This window comes from Thermobia domestica, chromosome 13 (genome assembly GCF_964235325.1).
Source record: "Thermobia domestica chromosome 13, izTheDome1.hap1.1, whole genome shotgun sequence".
NCBI lineage: Eukaryota > Metazoa > Arthropoda > Insecta > Zygentoma > Lepismatidae > Thermobia > Thermobia domestica.
Window position 1 is genome coordinate 94,221,634 of NC_137466.1, and position 20,123 is coordinate 94,241,756.

At 36.3% G+C, this 20,123-nt stretch overlaps 1 protein-coding gene across 1 annotated transcript in view; it reads right to left on the reverse strand.

Annotated features, from left to right (window-relative positions):
- The window catches only part of FeCH (ferrochelatase, mitochondrial), an 89,124-nt gene extending 69,002 nt beyond the window's left edge, over positions 1–20,122 (reverse strand). Inside the window, exons 1-2 of the mRNA XM_081736107.1 lie at positions 19,951–20,122; positions 10,941–11,118 (exon numbers count right to left, since the gene is read on the reverse strand). Coding sequence (XP_081592233.1) covers positions 10,941–11,118; positions 19,951–19,981 — 209 coding nt within the window. The 5' untranslated portion in view covers positions 19,982–20,122. The remainder of the gene's footprint in view (positions 1–10,940; positions 11,119–19,950) is intronic.
- Position 20,123: the final 1 nt, after the last annotated feature.

Consider the following 20,123-nt stretch of genomic DNA (forward strand, 5'->3'; position numbering starts at 1 on the left):
AATAGAGAAAAAATGGTCTTGGCAAATCCCCATTACAACACTAAAGGGACTCTGAGATGATGATGATGATGATTATTATTATTATTATTATTATTATTATTAATAATAATAATAATAATAATAATAATAATAATAATAATAATAATAATAATATATACTATTATATACAACAGTACAAGTGATTCGTTTTTTATCGCCCAGTTCTTCATTCTACTAGTATAGAAAGAAACATAAAATTTGGACACGATACTCCCTTTGTCACGAAAGCAAGAGATAAGAAAGGAATTTTTGAAACACGTATTCTAAGGGAGGCGTAAAGGGAAGTTAAATTTTCTGCCAAGAATTTAGTATCTCACGAATCCCTGAAGTTAGAAAGCTGAAACTCAGCACGTAAACTCAGCAGTAGACAACATGCTAACGCGCCCAGGAATTTTAACAATCATTTTATTTATTTGAAATTGTGATTCCAGAAAATCCTTTGTACTTCATTAGGAAGTACAAAACATTTTCAATAATCACAATTACAACTAAGTAAAATTAACCAGATATAGTTACAACATTTTCGAAAATTTCGCTCCTAAAAAGAGAAAGAGGGAACATTTCTATAATACTGAAATATTTCTTCATTTATTTAGAGAACGAAGATTTGTTTAAGTTAAAGCTATGAATTTCAGTATATAAACTGTTAATCAGGGTTACCGGGGATTTTCTGTTTATTTTCCCTAACTTTCAAGGTTTTCCAGGTCAGTAGAGTACATTTTCCAGAATCAATTTTTTGAGTTTCTACTGTATATTTTAGCATCTACGATTAGGAAATCTTCGTAGCTAAAAGTTGTATACATAATGTTTCAAAGCAACACCGACAACGTTTGGGAGGTGATTCCTGACACCAAGATATGACAAAAAGTATAGACCAATCTAGGTGCACAAATGCTTCCTTTCGGAGTTATAGGCTGCCAAAAACATGGAAAAATGATTTTTAAATGCTCATAGCTCCGAAACTATGGAACCTACTGTAGTGGGGTTAAGACTTCACTTAGAAACTGGTATGTGCCCTATCCAAATATCCAAGTTTTCAGAATCCTGCGGTACCTCCGAAACAATGTTTATAGAGGCAGTTGGTGAGTACTTCAAATTATATGCCTTAGCCAAACTCCCTTTATAAAAATTGTTCCGTGAGTGCATTACTATTCTGAAACATGTACTGTACCTTTGGATAGTTCATGTATTAGTTCCTAAGTGAAGTCTTGATCCGACTACGGTAGGTAATACACTTCTGGAGCTATGGACCTTTAAATTTATTTATTTATTTATTCATGTTTTCGGCAGCCTGTAACTCTGAAAGGAAGCATTTGTACACCCAGGTTTGTCTATATTTTTTGTTTTATCTTGGTGTCAGGAATCACCTTTCAAACATTGTCGATGTTGTTTTGAAACATCCTGTATATATATATATATATATTTATACAAAAGAAAAAAATACACAGAAGGGCCCACCACAACGTCCACTCTCTGCCTTTCTATGTATTTTCTATATATTCTTCATATAATAAAAAATGAATAACAGAAAGTTACATGATGAAGGTTGATGATGACAAACAGAACCTAGCACACATGATCTGCAACTAACAAATAGCTGTCACAAGTTTTCACTGCTTACGAAGATACTTTTTCAAGGTCACCACGTTAATAGTAACTGTTTTCAGATTAGTTTCTTTTGATAATTATGCTTTTTTCATCTCTAATACAGTAATTTGATCAGCGAAGCGTTTATGCTCACACTTTTTCGAATCAATTGTATTTTCTTCAGCATAATTATTTTTTCATGGGTTCCTCATACCGCTTCCATGAAGCACAAAGAGATTGAAGCATTTTCCCATTTATTTCCATTACACGAGGTCCTCAAGAATATTTTACAGAATTATACACTAATCTCAATGCTACTATTGAATCTTTACAAAGGTCTTCTACCACCATATGTAACGATTTATTTCGCTTTCTTCCTTTCCTCAGAATTTGGCCTAGGTTGAATATTCTCCTGGGTACTGAAGGTACTCCAGGCTATCCAACCGTAACTTAAATTATATTTGCACAACAAAAAAAAAACTTAAGTTAAAATATAAAAGAGAAATAAAATAACATCTGCAATAATGAAGAAAGGAAGATTTAAAAAAATAAATAAATAAAATAAAATTAAACTATACTTCGAATCAGGATCTTTCTCCTGTTGAGACCACCGCGAGAAGCACTGTAACTGTTGATAATATCTATAAAGTTTAATTCTTTCGTTTTGAAGACCACTTGCCAATATTGTTAATCGAGCTTATAACTAAGGGATATTCAGATCTCATAACACAATGACGACTACTTCATACAATACAAACTAAATTTATTGTTAGAACAGAAAGAAAAAAAAATGAAACTACAATGACAGAGCTCCCCTTCCCGCACGGGGAGGAAAAGACTGAAATACATTGCAAGTGGAAAAAAAAAAAAAAAAAGTATAATTAGGTTGAAAATTTAGTTCCAAATTATGTTCCTAATTCCAAATTTTGTCTTCACCAAACCTACCTTTACGACAATATCTACGCGAACAGAACATTTACTTTAATGCACCTCTTAAGTTTCCAAAAAAAAAAAAAAAAAAAAAAAAAGATTTAGTTCAGGTTATATTTAGTTTCATACAATATAAACTCTGTTTCGTCAATCCGATTCTTAGTGCAAGTACATTTTTGCATTTTGGAGATTTAGAATTACATAGTACAAAATTACAAGTTCTGTTTATATTGGGTTGACCAAAAAAAAAAAAAATTGTTATGTTGCCTGAACTCAATTTCGTCACAATTTAGTATTAAATTTTACAATTGTTTTTAAACACTATTACATCATTCGAAAGGAGGGGGGGGGGTGGTAACATTTCTTTCGCCTGCTGACATACATCAGGAATACAAAATAACTATTACAAAGGTTTACGGCATACTTATTAACTCGGTTCACAAACTGAATACTATTTTCACCCAACAGCTTTCCTAATGGCTGAACACCCTATGAAAGTGGCAGCGGTGGAGATAGAGAATGGCCGGGCCTACATAAACGCACTGAAGAAATAAAATATTATCTACCTTCGAGCGGGCAACCTGTCTATCTCAGGCGCAACACGTCTCTAAATACACACTTTCTTCATATATTTAACTATTTCTTTGCCCATGGCTCATTAAATCGCAACTTCTCTAGTGTCACTTTTGTGTAGCACAAATTTTTAGCTACTGATCGTATCTGCCAAATATTTCTTTAAGTTACAGGGTGAGCGGACAAGCTTCAGGTAATTCCATTATCACAAGCATTTATGTTAACAACATGCCAGCAGGATAGAGAGAGAAAGCAGTGAACGTTCTAAACATCACCCCCGGTTTATAATTCCTTATTTAAAGTTTACTAGAAGGGTCCTATTAACCACAAACAACAGAGCCAATTTCAGATTTTGGTACACAATAGTTAACGATACTAAAACTAACCTAACTACTATAACTAACAAACAAAGAAAATAAATTCACACAAAACAAAAGAGATTTGAACGAAGATTTGATATGGAGAGGTGCGAGGTGCTGAGCTAAGCGTAGATTTTCGATATTTGAAGTTCAACAGAGACAAGTGGAAGTGAAATGAAGGGAGAGAAGGACGAATTCTATCACCCAGGCGACTGGGGACCCATGCTTGACCGGAAAGATTTACTTTAAACAATCATGTTTCTAAATTCCATTACTCTAAAGAAACTCATATAATGTTATTTTTATCATTGTAGAAACAATTTACAATAAGCAGGCGTATATATTAATTTATCTTTGCTCCCCCTTTTTATCTGATATATATATAAAAAAAATATAAATTTCGAAAACCGAGAATTTAGTTCATAGTTCCAATTTTTAAGTTTGTCACGGTTATAACACATCAGCCAATTCGTCCGAAACTAAATTTAGACGGCAGCAGTCACTTCCCCTACGCCTGGAATCTTCCGAGTCACATGGCCCTTCCGGATTTACAATTTATCTTCTAGATTTACTCCAGCTGCATTATAAATAAAAAAAAAGCATTGATGTTACCTTGTAATCCTGGAAACTAACGTTCAAACCTTATCCACTGCAAACTAATCCATTATGGGTGAAGCACGTGCATCCTCACCATGCAAGAGGGAGTTGTCAATTTTGTCGTAGTTGATCGAATTATTACACTCAAACCATAGCTGTCCTTCAGGTTTCTCCCACCAACCGGTTTTGGTTTTACTAATAAGTTTGACTTACATATTACACTGCGGTTAAGTGGATTTTGTCAGAAATTTCTCCCTGAGTTGGCTAAGACGCTCTCACCACTTCATGATGATGCGGAAAAAGGACGCTATCCCTACCGCGAGGATAGCTTCACTTCGCCCCCCTTTATTTTTCAATTGGTAGATTTACTACCGGGAGATTTTTTTTAAAATTTTAACATGCTTATCCACCTATTAAATGTGGTAAAATAATTACGATTAAAGTAAAAATATTTAAATTACAACTACTTACTTGAATAAATCTAGTTTGAAATTTTAAATTTCTCTTCTTAAAAAAAAATACTTGATATTTTGTTTGTTTTTATTCTAGCTTTTCTCACTTGGTGGCAGCACATTCGCGCACAGCGAGGACTATAAACGAACACTTGATGTGGCTTTGGATCGAACTCGAAGGGCGCCATTTTGGGTCCTCAGATCCAAACGATCTCATACTAATATAAACAATTATACATGAGCGGAAAGGGACCGTCTCACATATCTTTATTAATAGAAAACCCACTTTCAACACTCGCATTCCACCGGAAAGAGTAAACAAAATTTGTATTACCTTCCTCAGTTCTTCAAACTCATTCTATTTTCGAGTAAATTGTAATAAAAAATGTACAGGTTTTATGGAATCGATTTAGCGTTCTAAGAATATGTACTATCTTATCTCTTTAACACTCTTATTCAAATTGAAGTGGTAGAAGTAAATCACTTTCAGTTTTAACGTTGATTGTTATCAGGGGAGTAGCCAGCAGATTTATGTAGGAGAGGCCCGTCATTTGTGAAGGGGTCGAGCTACAATGTACAAAACAAAACAAACAAACAAAAAAAAAAGAGTGTTGCAGCTAGAATGCGCTTTCGAGATCTGAAAAAACGTAAAATTTTGGTTTCCTTCCAGAAAACTAAAAACCCTGTTTTTTTAGCTTATTATTATTATTATTATTATTATTATTATTATTATTATTATTATTATTGTTATTATTATTATTATTTTATTTTTGCTTTTTCTCCATAAATTATATTCGAGGTAGTTTTTAATATGTTCAACCAAGAACTACTGCCCCGGCTCAAACCTTATATCTTTCTGCGTAACTATTTCAATTTAAGCCCTTGTACACAGAACCTATCTGTAAAGGCAACCAAGAAAGTTATATTGTTTTTCCACTCACCACCTTCAAACATAGATCAGTCACCTGGGGATAAGACTACCTGGAAGATAAAAAAATAGTCCCCATCAGCATCGACGACCTTCTGTCAACGTTCTGGGAGGCCATGGATTCCATCGCGGTAGAACTTCGTGGGCTGTGAAGCAAAGAAGAAATCAAGTGCATTTTGCACCAGCGGCGTAGCGTAAGGGAACGCCGGTATGCCCGGCATCCTCTATTAATAAGAAAAAATACGTATTTCATTGTAAATAAATTGTTTGCTTGTAATTATCACAATTATTTCCACTGCAATCTTCTGGACGTGCTCTTTCGCCTTACTTTGATAAGCGGAACCTACGCATGTGCGTCACTCAGATGCACATTTTCTGTCTTTCCTCTTGTCGGATGCTATGTTCCTTGGGCATCCAGGCCTACTGCAAGAAACGGGGTTTTCGTCTGCTTTCTGTGGAGTGCGCAAGCGCAACTACTTGCTTTCTTAACTCCCTTCACTCCTTGCAACTCTACATTTTGTTTTAGATATGTGCTGGCATATCTTCAAGTATTTCCAACTCCATCTATTTTGAACTAAGCTATAGTTTCTGTACAGAACGTACGAGCGCTAACGTCAAGGAAAGACAACAAAACAGAAATGGCTAATTCAATGCCTTTTTGAAGCATGTCGGTTATGTAAATAAAAGTGTAAAAAATAGTTATACTTTAATCGTAATTAAATGCATCGTAATTGTAATCGTAATTAAAGGCAAACTATTAATCTTCATAATAAATACATAGTATGTCCAGTGGCGTGGCCAGAAATTCTTTGAGGGAGCTCACACACACAAGCATAAATATAAAGCATTCTGTAGAATCACGGTCACCGATCTGGTAGACCAAGAGAGCCAGCATTCTCGCCCCTCGCAAAGATTGCTTGGGCCCTTCAGTTATTAGCACATATCCCGAGGAGATGAGGGGCACATGTCCCCTCCACCCGATTTGAAATTGTGATGGTTTGTATCCGAATGCCACAAGGAAAGTGGGATGAAATTGTTTTCCTTGCCTTGTTTCATTTAAAAAAAAAAAAGAATCGTGTTTTTTAATATTTCATTATCATTTATTATTGATAGTCTATTTTCAACTATTTGTTTAATTCCTGTAACGATTCCTATAATGCTATTGTGATCATCATAATTTTGCTCAAATAAGAGTATTGTTGCGCCATACATAGTTGATTTTCTTTCATAGTTTTGGGGAAGTCATTATTTATATTATTACAAAACAAGTGTCCTAAAATTTTAATGTGGATCATTGTGGATACGTAAATAGAAACATATCAATTATAAATATGCATGTATTCAGATTTCAGAATGTGTTCACGACACTTGATACGTATCACAATTTTATTTACATCGCCTGGTATATAATATACAACAGGTTCACCTCAGAAATCAGATTCATCTACTGTAATATGAGTTTTATCACCCCTCCCCCCAGAGTAAGCCTCAAATATGCCCTCCTCCCTCCAATCTGCCCTCCTCCAAATGTTGAAGACAACTCTGATCCTCCACAGCATTGTTTTTCAACTTCATAAATATTTTGAACATCGCTTTAAAAAATGGGAACGGTCTTACCCGTTCCCCGAACGTTGAAGACAGATTTGCGCCCCTGTCTTCAGTATCTGGATATCTGACAACGAAATACATACTCAGAAACAGGCCCCCAGAGCTGGTTTAAGTGTTTTCTATTTACATCTTCAAATAATATACGTATACGCTCAGGCCCATATTCACGAATGGGCGTCTGAGTTTCGGACTCAAGATGACAAATTTCTAGGGGTGACTTTTTAAAGAACGAGATTGAAGTATGGTATGCGGAGAAAGAAGCTGCCCACGAGAAAGAAATAAAGGGAACTATACTGGAAACAATGTTCATACAACAGCGGGGCCGAGTTTTCTAGTCACACGGTAGTGGTAAGAAGAAGCTGAGACAAATGCTTCTGACGTAATCCACGCATTTGCTTCTGTATGTCCCACTAGGCCACCAATTAGGGGGCTTCTCCCTAAATTTTTTACAACCCTATATTTCCCATCGGTATAGCTATGTATTGCTGATTTTAGTAGTATTGTATCGCACAAGTGACTAACTTTGGCATCCCCATTTTGGAATACCACGCTACGCTACTATTTTGCACCTCTACTTGGGATTACCGAAATAAACTCGAATTACAGAAAATAATTAACGCAAATTTGTATTTTTATTTACAGCAATTAGAGGTTTAATTTTGCAGTTGTACTTTAAAAGTTCTCCAGAAAGAACGGTGCGATATATATTGTTGTACAGTATTTACAAAGTTAAGCCCGAAAAAGCCCGAGAAATATGGTTGTATATTTAAAAATTCACGGCCCGAGCCCGAAGTGATATATGCTTTGTAGGCCCGAGCCCGGCCCGCGGGTTCGGCCAGAGCCCGTGCAGACCTCTACCGTAGTCACGACACTCTGCCCAAAGGGCTGGCGCCTCTTGCGCCCCGCTGCAGCAATGTTTGACCCCACTTTGAACTTGTACAGCATACACGCCCTTACGAGACTTTGTGGAGGTCCCATGTTCACTCTCCCTTACGCAAGTTCATGGTGTAACTGAACTGTCACAACCAGGTAGTATGTTCGATATACCCACACCAAGAATTGACCTTCGCCTTATCTCCATTCGCATTCAACTTACGGCATGAGGACCAATGGAGCACAGACCTCCACAAAAAGCGACAGAATATTCTTGGTTACCTTTATATATAAGACTGATTTTCTTTGAAATTGCTCTTAATTTCTTTAACATTTCCTGACAAAAATATTTATTTATTATTCGTGACTAAAAAATATAATTATTTTATTAACAACCATATCTCACTTCCTGTTTTACACCAAGTAGCATTAAAAAGAGGGAATTAAATCCAAACTGAAAAACTGAATAAAAACATTTTTCACCAAATTTTTCATCTGATAATTTAAAAAAAAAAAAACATTAGTTAGAGCATACAAAAATATAATGTATTTACTGATTAATTTAATACCATGTTTAATGGCAGTATTTATAGTGCCTTGTTAAAACGTTTGTCAAATTTAAATCGCAGTAAATTGTGTAATCTGCTGTCACAAAAAAAACGTATACCACATTATTTTCCGATCGGTATAAGGAAGAGATGCCATACTATTTTTGATCGGTATGGTAAAATGGTATTTTTCCATACTATTTTACGGTAAATTACTAATTAGTAGCTGAATATACCCATTCTTCGCACGGGGGCTGTATTTGGAAAAATCTTTGAGTTTTTACGTCCCACGATTATGCCGGTTAGGCTAAAGGAGACGGTGATGATGAGTAATGGCTGAAATGGTAGAATGAAGAAAGTGGGAGGAAATGGGAGAACCCCGAGAAAACCCACGCACACGGTGTTTGTCCACCACAAAGATCACTTGGAAGGGGGCTGGGATCGAACCCGGGACCCCAAACACCAGAGGTGAACGCTCTACCACTTAGCCACCGCGTAACGCCTCTGTTTTTTTCAAATAGCTAATAATAATGATAAAAAATTCTCGAAATCGATTAATCTCAAATATGTTATTAATGCTAAACAAATGAAAAATTACTGCAATGTTAAAGTAAGCTGTCGCCTATGTTAGTGACCTAATATTACAAGAATAGATGATAAGTTTCAAACCGCAATTATGTAATGATTTATGTACACAAATCCGAATTCATACTTGTTTGTATTTACATTATTAATTACTGAATCGATGAGTCTTTATAAAAGTCAGTGTTAAATTGTATTTAGGCTCATTAGACTTGTGAGGCCTCTGAAAGGCCCTGGGTCATCGCCCACTGCTTGCGACGCCACTGACACAACAAATGCAGGCTTGAACAAATGCATCATAACTATTAAATAATAATAATAATAATAAATTATTTTCAAATGGTCATGTCGTCTTGTTTAATATTAGAAAGAAGCACAAGTTTTTATTATTTCTGAACTAATCACTCTTTCTGTTGTTTATTTGCCGATCGTTTAAGAAAGGTCAGATACCGAGCACTAACAACATGTATAATTGTATACCTCCTTTTCCTCTCTATTACTTGCTGGTTTTGTGTCTAGCAAGTGTAGTTTCCTAACGCTTTAAGCCATTGGTAACTCTGTACAAACACCGTCTTCTAGCATGTAAGCAAGTGATACTAGCGGCCTCAGGAAAAGAGAACCAGCGCTTGGTGGCACTCTATTATAGCGGTCCTAATTGCCGCCACTGTTGCCTTTCGGTAAGTTTTCATTCTATTTCCCCGAATTGCCTCACGATTGTATAACATAAAAAAAATACTGTTCCCCATTAGAGATTGTATCGAAATCATACGCAGGAAAGGTAGGTATGCACTACAATCAAACAAGCAATAAGAGTAGTAATATACTTCTTGTTTCAACGCTAAGGAGATGCGTTGTCGCCATTATTATTTAACTTTGTGCTGGAATACGCCATAAGGAAAATCAAAGATAGCAACCAGGGCCTAGAGTTGAACGGCATTCACCAGGTTATGGCATATGCTGATGATGTAAATTTAATAGGGGATGATAGGAGAACAGTAGAAATAAATGCAGAGATCTTATTAAACGCTTGCAGGGACATGGGTTTAGAAGTAAATGCAGAGAAAACTAAATACATGAAAGTGCGTCGGGACCGTAATACGGGAAATTGTGGAGGCGTTAAAATATTAAATAATACTTTTGATAAAGTGGATACTTTCAAATATTTAGGATCAATATTAACAGATGAAAATCATATTCACGAAGAAATTAAATGTCGACTAAAAGCAGGGAATTCGTGTTACTATTCGGTTCAAAATCTCTTGTCGTCGCGAATTCTGTCGAGGAATTTGAAGCTTAAAATATATAAAACGATAATCATGCCTGTTGTTCTGTATGGTTGTGAAACATGGTCGCTTACTCTGAGGGAAGAACGTAGACTGAAAGTATTTGAGAACAGGATCCTGAGAAGAATATTCGGACCCAAGAGGAACGAGAATGGGGAATGGCGGAAACTTCATAACGAGGAACTACATAGTTTATACGGTTTACCCAACATTGTTAGGGTTGTCAAGTCTAGGAGGCTTAGGTGGGCAGGTCATGTAGCTAGAATGGAAGAAAGTAGAAACGCTTTCAAAGTCTTGACTGGTAGACCCATAGGAAAACGACCATTAGGAAGACCTAGGCGCAGATGGGAGGACAATATTAAGATGGATCTTGCAGAGATAGGAATACAAAGTAGAAACTGGATGCAATTAGCTACGGATAGAAGTCAGTGGAGAGCTTTTGTGAACGCGGCACTGAACCTCCGGGTTCCATAGGCCATAGAGTTAGTTAGTTAGTTTCATATTTCTTTTTATAGTAACAGAACCTAAGTAAGCGCAAAACCTCCGTATTATGATGAAAAAGAAATCTGTACAATACATACCTTTGAAATGGAAGCTGAATCATATCCCTGTCTGTCATTATTCTTAGTAAATACTCATGTACTTCATCTGTGGTCTTAGGTCCACCCATATTCAGCATTAAAATCCCAGTCTTTGGATTTGCTGCAGCGGCGGAAAACAATCTTTTAAAGATGAATTCACCGCCTACTAGTTGTCTTCCTGTAAACAGTTCAATAGATCATTAGTTGAGTTGAAAAATATTTCCCGAAGTCGGTTTCGTCCCTACTGTGTCTATATGACTTAACGCCTCTGATAGATGAATTAGATATTATATGAAATTACTCTGGGTTTAGGGGCGTGGCGGGGAAACTACACAGAACTACCGCTCAATACTCACAGAGAATAATTTATTGTTACCCTAACCAAAAATCACAATGCCAATATATATAGTAAAATAAAATGTTTACCTGAGTACGTCTTCTCTAATTTGATAACCAAATTTTCCGTAACTCTTGGTGTTACCATTTTCTAGGAAATAAAAACGAGACTCTACCTAGTTACATGACTTTTCTTTTTTTAACCTTGATGTTTTAATAACGCAAAATTCTTATTTTACTTCCTGATTTTGGTACTATTCTTTTTGGTTCACCAACAAACTGTCTTTAATTTTTGTTTCCTGTAATATTTAGCGCAATACAGGAAGCAATTGAAGATAACTTGGTGGTGAACCAAAAGAAAAATACCAACAACAGGAAGTGAAATAGGGATATTTTGAAAACACAACACGTAACTAGATAAACTGGAATGTAGGTGTAATCTCGTTTCTCGACGAACAGACAAGATTTACCGAAAATTTTATGTTAACAAATAAAAGAGGGCATACTCATGTAAATATTTTATTTTACTTATTATTATACATTAATATGCAAATACGTAAACGAAAGTGAATACGTTTGTTTACGTTTTACACAGTGCTAATGAGTATAAGTTAATAACTACACGCAGTTAGCTCTCCATTGTAGTCTACTTTATTGTGGTTCCAATCGTCGATTCTTTTGTAAGAATAGATCTATCACGGTATCACTGAGAACAGAAACAAGTAACGGCACTGAGCTATTCTGTCTATCATAGCAAACGGTCGATGAGCATGCAAAAGAAAGGTGCGGAGACTGGCACTTTGCATTCATAGTAAATTGGGATTTTACAGTACAGCTGAGCGATAACAGGGTCCCTGAGTGTGTCGCAGTTTTACTGTAATTTGTAACAGGCCTGCAACTAGAGGGGGGTCTGCCCCCCTAAACTTTTCGTGGCCCCTCCAGACCTCAATACAAAAAACACATAGATATTTGTAAGAGAATTTTTGGTGACTTGGCCCCCCCTAACCTCTTTGGCTATTTTCGGGCCTGCTCTGTAATATCTGGAATATTAATTGGGAATCTTACACTGTCCGAAGTATTTGGCCAGAAATACTTTGGAGACCGTGGGTCGATTACCGGAGGTGACTGTATGACAAAAAGGAAATTAGATGGCTACACTGTTATTTGGCTGAAAGTGGATAACAGGTTATCTTGGTGAGCAAGTATGAGTAGCTGTGATGATTACGGAAAGAAGATTAAAGGAATCCACTGGGAAAAATGAAATTATTCAAATGAGAAGAATGACAAGCAGTTGATTGTTGTAGTATAATTTGTTGAAAGGTGCGTACGCACAATACTAGATAATGAATTCTGCGATGGTTCCTTTATATGTAATTTCTAACGATTATCAATCTTATAGTCTTTTGACATCTACAGGATGTAAGAGTGACCTCGTTAGCTATTCGAACTCCTGTAGATAAATAATTAAAAAAAAAAAAGAAATTTGTTCCACTCAAAAATGGCGCATGACAGAAAATGAAGAATCCGACGACATACAAAATTAATAGAAATAAATTTTATTCTAGGTAGGTAGAATAGGTGTACTGTTTATCTTCAATACTTAGTTTACTTGTATGTCATCACTTAACATTAATTGTGCGTTGGCTTATTTTCCAAATTTTATGTTGTTAGAGATGATGTATTTAACAGCAAAGTATCTCATAACATATTACCAGCAAAGTATCTCATATCTTTTTCAATTGCATATAGAAACTTGTTTAGAGTTATTTTAAATTTTCTAAAGTTTAATTCGAAGTAGGATTTCTCTTCTTCTGAACTTGAATTTGATTCTCTCTCTTCTACTCTTGTAATTTGAAAGTAAATTCCAGGTTTCAGGGCAGGGGCGGATCCAGGACCGACTTCTGGGGGGGGGAGGGAGTTGTCATACTGCTACTTTTAAGGGCTCCAAACTTTGGGATGGGTTTTATTTATATATATAAAATAAGAAAGTTTCCTTTTCTGGGAGGGGGGCGCGATCGCCCTCCCTGAATCCGCCCCTCTTTCAGGATAAGGTAATCAAAACTTCATTTAATCAAAACATGTCTTTTCGCCATATTGCGTTTCCTTTTATTTTTATACTACATTTCTTTTATAACATATTTATCCAATTATCAGTTATTTCTCAGAGAGTTTCTGACAAGTATATCCTTTTGATTGGATGTTAGGTGTCATCATCAAAGTTGTATTCCTCTGATTCGGAAGTACTTATCCATAATTCTTTTGGTGATATAGGCATTGTTACGGCGTCTCCCTGTACAAGAAAAAGCAAGAAATGGCTTGTTCAGCTATTTTAAATCAAAATTATGAAAAATCTATCCGGAGAATTTTGTACAAACGATACCTTAAAGTTGACCAATGTGTTATGGCACAAAATCACGGAAGTTGGAGACTGTTAACCTATACAGTAACAAGTTGTCGTCTACTACTGTTTGGAGTTCAAGCCATGTACAACGCCATCTCGCGATCGTACTATCGCAAATTATGGATGCCTCAAATAGCAAATAATACCTTCGACAAGGTGGATAATTTTAAATATCTAGAATCAATATTAACAAACCAAAATCATATCCACAAAGAAATTAAATGTCGACTAAAATCAGGGAATTCGTCTTATTATTCAGTTCAAAATCTTTGGTGTCGCGAATTCTGACGAGGAATTTGAAGCTATAAAATATAAAACCAATAATCACGCCTGTTGTGCTGTATGGTTGTGAAACATGGCCTCTTACTCTGAAGGAAGAGTGCAGACTGAAAGTATTTGAGAATAAAATCCTGAGATGAATATTCAGATTCAAGAGGAACGGGGATAAGGAATGGCGGAAACTTCATAACAAGAACCGCATAATTTATACTGTTTACCAAACATTGTTAGGATCATCAAGTCTAGGAGCTCAGGTGGGCAGGTCATGTAGCCAGAATGAAAGAAGGTAGGAACGCTTTCCAAGTTTTTACAGGAAATCCAATCGGAAAACGTCCAATAGGAAGACCTAGGCCCATATGGGAGGATAATATTAAGATGAATCTCCCAGAAATAGAAGTACAAAGTAGAAACTGGATTAAGTTGGCTATGACAGAAGTCAATAGAGAGCTTCTGTTAACGCGGCATGGAATCTCCGGGTTCCCTAGGCCAAGTTAAGTTTGGACCCATTTTGTTAAAATTAATCGAGTGTAGTTTCTCGTATCTGTGTAAGAATACCAGGAAAATCAATCTCTTTCACTTTTCTTGGTTTAAATGATTACCTAAGATGTTCTGGACTGTTATTATCCTAGTGCATGTCCTAATAACTGTATACAGATTGATAATATAGGTGCAAATTGATGTACTGCCCTGGAAATGGTTACGTGCTATCCTATTATATGCAATTATTTCATCACGAAATTCGCTCGAATGCCTTAGAAGGGAAGGCGTTGCATTCATGGGTGCAATATTCATTTTACGAGGTCTTTCCTTTATGGGTCAGGAAGTGTGGCATAAAACACAAACAAACTTGAGTTAATTGGTTACTAAAAGAGGGTTCTAGGAATTTTCCCCAGCTCAAAAATCCCGTTTTTTTTCTTCTTTTTTGAGTTAAAACTCACAACTAAACCTAAAGATCCCATTTCCAAAAGTATACTTCAAAAGTTGGTTTGAAATAATAACCATACCTTTTTCAATTGTATATCTTGGTACATGTCTATTTTCTGAATTGTTTAAAATATGTATTTGTCTAGATGAGATCTCCAGAACAGAATACCCATTGAAAAAAAAAATATTTCGGAGTCATGTATAACGAATTTTGTTTACGCTTAATCAAATTCACTGTAACAGTATTCAACTGTAATCTATCATATAAAAATGAAAAGGATATTGTTTGTGATTGCATCGCGGGGAAACGGCTAAACCGTTTGAAGTGAATTTTTGGATGCAGTTATCATGTATTTCGAACTGGGTTTTTATCATGTTACTTTGATTAAAATGCGTAATGTAAGGTGTGAAGCAGAGGATCAAAAGATATGCGGAAAATAGAGTATCTCACGATCCTGTCTTGTTGGGAAGCTGAAACTTTGTATATAAACTCCTCAATAAAAAAATAAGTGTACACGTGTTCCAGAATTTTCGGGAATTCCCGTTTTAAGGGGAGCATTTTCTTTAAATTTTTTTTTTTTTTTTTAAATTTTACTTGAGCTGAGTTTTCTTACCATATTACTTTGATTCAATGTCGCATTCTAGGGAAATAAGGGTAGAGATGATTCAAAATTTACGTCATGAATATTGAAAAAGAAATACAGTATGTCATTAGCAGGCCAAGTTAGAGATGAAACTTACATGAGCTCCTCATTAAAAATAACTGGACACATGTTCCAGTGTTTTTGAAAATTTTCGTGTTAAGGGGAGGGAGGATAAGCGATATTGCTTGTTATTTGTGATTGCATCACGAGGACAAGATTAAGCAGTTTGAAGAGAATTTTTGTAGCGCAGTTAGTACCTACTTTCAGCTATTTTTTTTTTTAAATTATTACTATATTACTTCGGTTAAAGGGGCATCCTAATAGAAGTACCTAACTTTCCCCTTCCAAAGAACGGGCATTTCAGTTACTCTGGAATGCAAGGCAATCCGACTACGTTCCCTTTGTTTTTGTTGTACATACTTACGTAATAATATACACCTGTAGTTGGCAACACGTCAGATGTATGGGTTGGCAGTGGTGTCGTGGCGACCGCAGCGCTGAACCGCTGGTGGTGGTGTGTTAGGTCGGTCTCCATACTACGTCAGGCGCAGTGGAGCAGCAGTGTCCAGTGGCTGCAGCAGACGGAGGTAGTGTATAATGGGAGACCTCTCAGATTTTCAAAGAGGGCAAATTGTTGGTGCGCGGTTATGTGGAGTGAGTGTGACGGCAGTGGCTACTGTGTTAGGTGTGTCGCGTGGGACAGTGTCGAAGGTGATGATGGCCTACACAACACATGGGAAAACCACATCGGGGAAGCGGAACAGTGGGCGGAAGAAAATCATGAGTAACAGGTCACGCCGGGTATTAAAGCGCATTGTCACGCAGAACCGTCGTGCCACTGCGGAGCAAGTGACGGAGGAACTCAATCAGTACCTCCCCCACCCTGTTTCGACAATCAAAGTCCGCCGCGAATTACATGACATGAACTTACGGGGTCGTGTTCCACAGGCCAAACCGCTCATCAGGGACCATAACGCTTTCGCACGCCGCAAATGGTGCCGCGACCATGCAACTTGGACCGTTGAGGACTGGAAACGTGTGATATGGTCGGATGAGTCATCCTTCACCCTATTCCCAACCACGGGCCGTGTTTATGTGTGGAGAACGCCCAAAGAAACTTATGATCTGCAGTGTCTCCGCCCAACTGTGAAACATGGCGGCGGCTCGGTGATGCTGGGGGCCGCCATATCATGGTTTTCATTGGGTCCTGTGGTCACACTTAGCGGACGAATCACTCCCAACGATTATGTCGCAATTTTAGGAGACCACTTGCAACCTATGGTCCGGATGTTGTTCCCGGACAATGACGCCATCTTCCAGGATGATAATGCACCCATTCACACAGCTGGCGTTGTTGCAGCGTGGTTTGAGGAACATCGGGATGAAGTTCAATACCTCCCCTGGCCCGCCCAATCCCCAGATCTCAACATAATTGAACATCTGTGATCCGTTTTGGAAACACGACTCCGGCGACGAATTCCACCTCCATCCTCTCTCACAGAACTGGCCGATGCCCTGCACGAGGAACGGTGTAAAATTCCACTTGCTACTATTCACGACCTCTATGCCTCCATCCCAGGTCGCATCCAGAACAGCCTGTGTGAATGCGACAAATATATACAAATAATGAAATGTTTTAGTTGGTGTGCCAATTAATTACATAATCGAAAGGCTTTACTTAAAAAAGACAATTAATAAAGATATATCTATTTTCTCAACATTAATGGCAGTCAGATCGTGAAATTACCGAATTATTCTTGTGTATCTGCTGAAGTATGTGGCGGACAATAATGGTATGTTACAAAAGCACTTTAATCGTAAAAGCTATTGTAAGAAAGCAATTGGCAAATGGAAACGAGAATTTAAAATAAAAATATATTTCCAACATTTCAATTCTTAAAAATAATCAATTTAGTAAAGCAGTTTCTCTTAAAAAAAAAAAAAAAAAAAAAATGCTCCTGCACTTGAAGTACTGTCTTAGTATTTGACTGGCATGTTTTCAGGAAAAATTAAAAGAATCTTATCTTAGGATAGCTGACTCAGAAATTTGAATGTAATAGGGGATTTTTCTCCTACCTATAGAATTATTCACCTCTTTTTTTACTTTAATACCTTGTCTACTTCCCTCTTTCTAGAAATTGAAATATAACCGAGTATGAATAGTGTAAAGTGAGTCTCACGTGCGGATGGGGCTTCACGGATTCCCTTGTGAGACATTTATTTGTTTTTCAATTTTTAAATTCAGTTCAATGTCTCACAATTATGCACCAAAGTTAAGGAAAACGGTGCTAATGAGTTGGATGATAATGGTGGCATGACGAAAGTGAGAGGAAACGGTCACACGGAACGCGCATTAGAAATAAACATTAGCGGTCTCACAAAGGAATGTCATAATTTTATGTCTACAACAGAACATGATTGCTTAAATGATATTTTAAGTAGGAACATGGGATTAAAAAATACGTACCAAATCCAATAAAAAAAGAACAATTTTACAAAATAAAACTCAATTCTGCCCAACAAAACCTAAAAAAAAAAAAAAAAAAAAAAAAAAAAATCCTGAATCTACACTGAAAGCGAGAATACTGTCTAACGGAGTCAGGGAAGGCGCGACAGCGACGGAGAGTATGCTCATAAACGAAGACATAGCAAAAAATACGGTACTTGATATCGCATAAAAATATATAAGTTAGAGCATTCGTAATGGTTTCACACTTGTAACTCGATAGTTGTAAACACCAAATACAAGTTTCCTACATCTGCAGAAATACTTCGCCGGTAGAAATTATGCCTTCGTGCCGCAGAGCAGATCCAGTATTTTAAAGGTTAGGTTATATTAGTTTAGTTTAGTTTTATTCAAATTCCCTGTAATGGGTTAACTTTTGTAAACACGCAATAGTGGTTTCCCACACTGTGCATTCCTCCGACAGTGGAATTTAATAATCTGCACAATCCTCTTTCATACGCACTCAATTTTAGCCGTAAAATTACAATGTTTATAGAGGGCTGCTCTTAATCAGCACTCTAATTTAATCTCACCTAATCTATTTCAGTAACCAAACCTAGCACATGTTGGTGCATGTTATTTTGCATGAAAAAACTTTTCCATGTCTCATTTGTTTTGCACGCATATTATCAAACATTATGATTTTTTTTTTCAGCATGCGCCTGGAAAAATAACAGACCAGAATGTTTTAGAGAATAATTTGAAAAAAAAAAAGTGACGAAAATCTTTATTTTGATGAACTAATGTAAACGTGCACATTGGTTTGTTCTGGAAGCTATTAACTAGCAGATGAAATAATGCGTATTGGTTTACTTTTGGGGCACCACTAGAAAGAATTGTTGAAAAATTATCGGATTAATTATTTCACTAATGTCCTTCTTATTTGCCTCTAAACGATTTTCCTTTAGCAACATGAAATATTTCACTTGACATGGATAAATGGGGCGACCAGAAGCAATTGTTAGAATGTACGACTCTTATACGATTTGCGTATAAACAAGGTTTCAGGATGTATAGCATAAAAACTACAGTGCATAGAACACAAACCAACTGGTGGTAGATGGCTGCTAAAAAGCACGAATGCTATCTAACTGAATCAAGGAAAGGCGAAGCTGGGGTTCCAAACAGGAGGGGAAGCGTCCGAAAGGAGCAAACATGTCAGCGACGGTGGGTATAAGAAGGATGGCAAGGGTAATGTAAACAAGTAGGTTTTCGCAATGATGCAAGTTTCAATGGCACTTGTCATTGTATCATAATAGTAGCATTCTATTTGTAAACATAAAATACAGTTTTTATACACTATGCAGAAATGCACCACCGATGGAAATTAGTATCTAACATAGTCATCTACCATACGCACTTATTTATTTTATCTGTCGTAAAGCACTTGTAATGATTTTAAACTAGTAACCGTACTCTTGTAAACCTAAAATACTGGTGCATTACTTTATATTTAATTCTATCATCTGTAGGACTTTGTTGTTTATAAATATGTCGTTTCATGCAAAATATTGAACTTCTACCTGTAAATCTTCCAAAACGTGGTGCGCCAAAGTAAACCAGCACCAAACAATGTCTTGTATTACATCAAATTAGATCAAAAGAATTAAGTTCTTGAGGTGTGGTTTAATGAATTTCATGATAAATCTAATGTAATATGTTTATTTAAATATAACTTTCAAATTACTAATTAATTCAAAACATGTATTTTCCCTTGCACTTAAAAAATGCCGACAGTTTGTAGTATGTTCAAAGCTGAATTATTATTGAATTTAGGTTTATTTTATTAATGTATTTTTGTAAATTGAACATTATCATTAGTCTATGCATTTATCATTTATTTTATAAACTACTTATTTTATTTATTAAGAACCTTCTTTGTAGAGTAGGAGGAGGATTACAACAATATGTTATACTTACCTGAAAACAGTGGTGAAAAGAGAGAGTTCATTTTAATCACTTCTAATTTGTCGCAAAATTGATGAAAATTTCTTTCCGACCTTGTTATTTTGTAAAATTACTGTATTAAAGTTACTGTAAGAAACATACAGTATCGCAATTCGTTACTCTTGTGTTGTACACGTAACAATTGA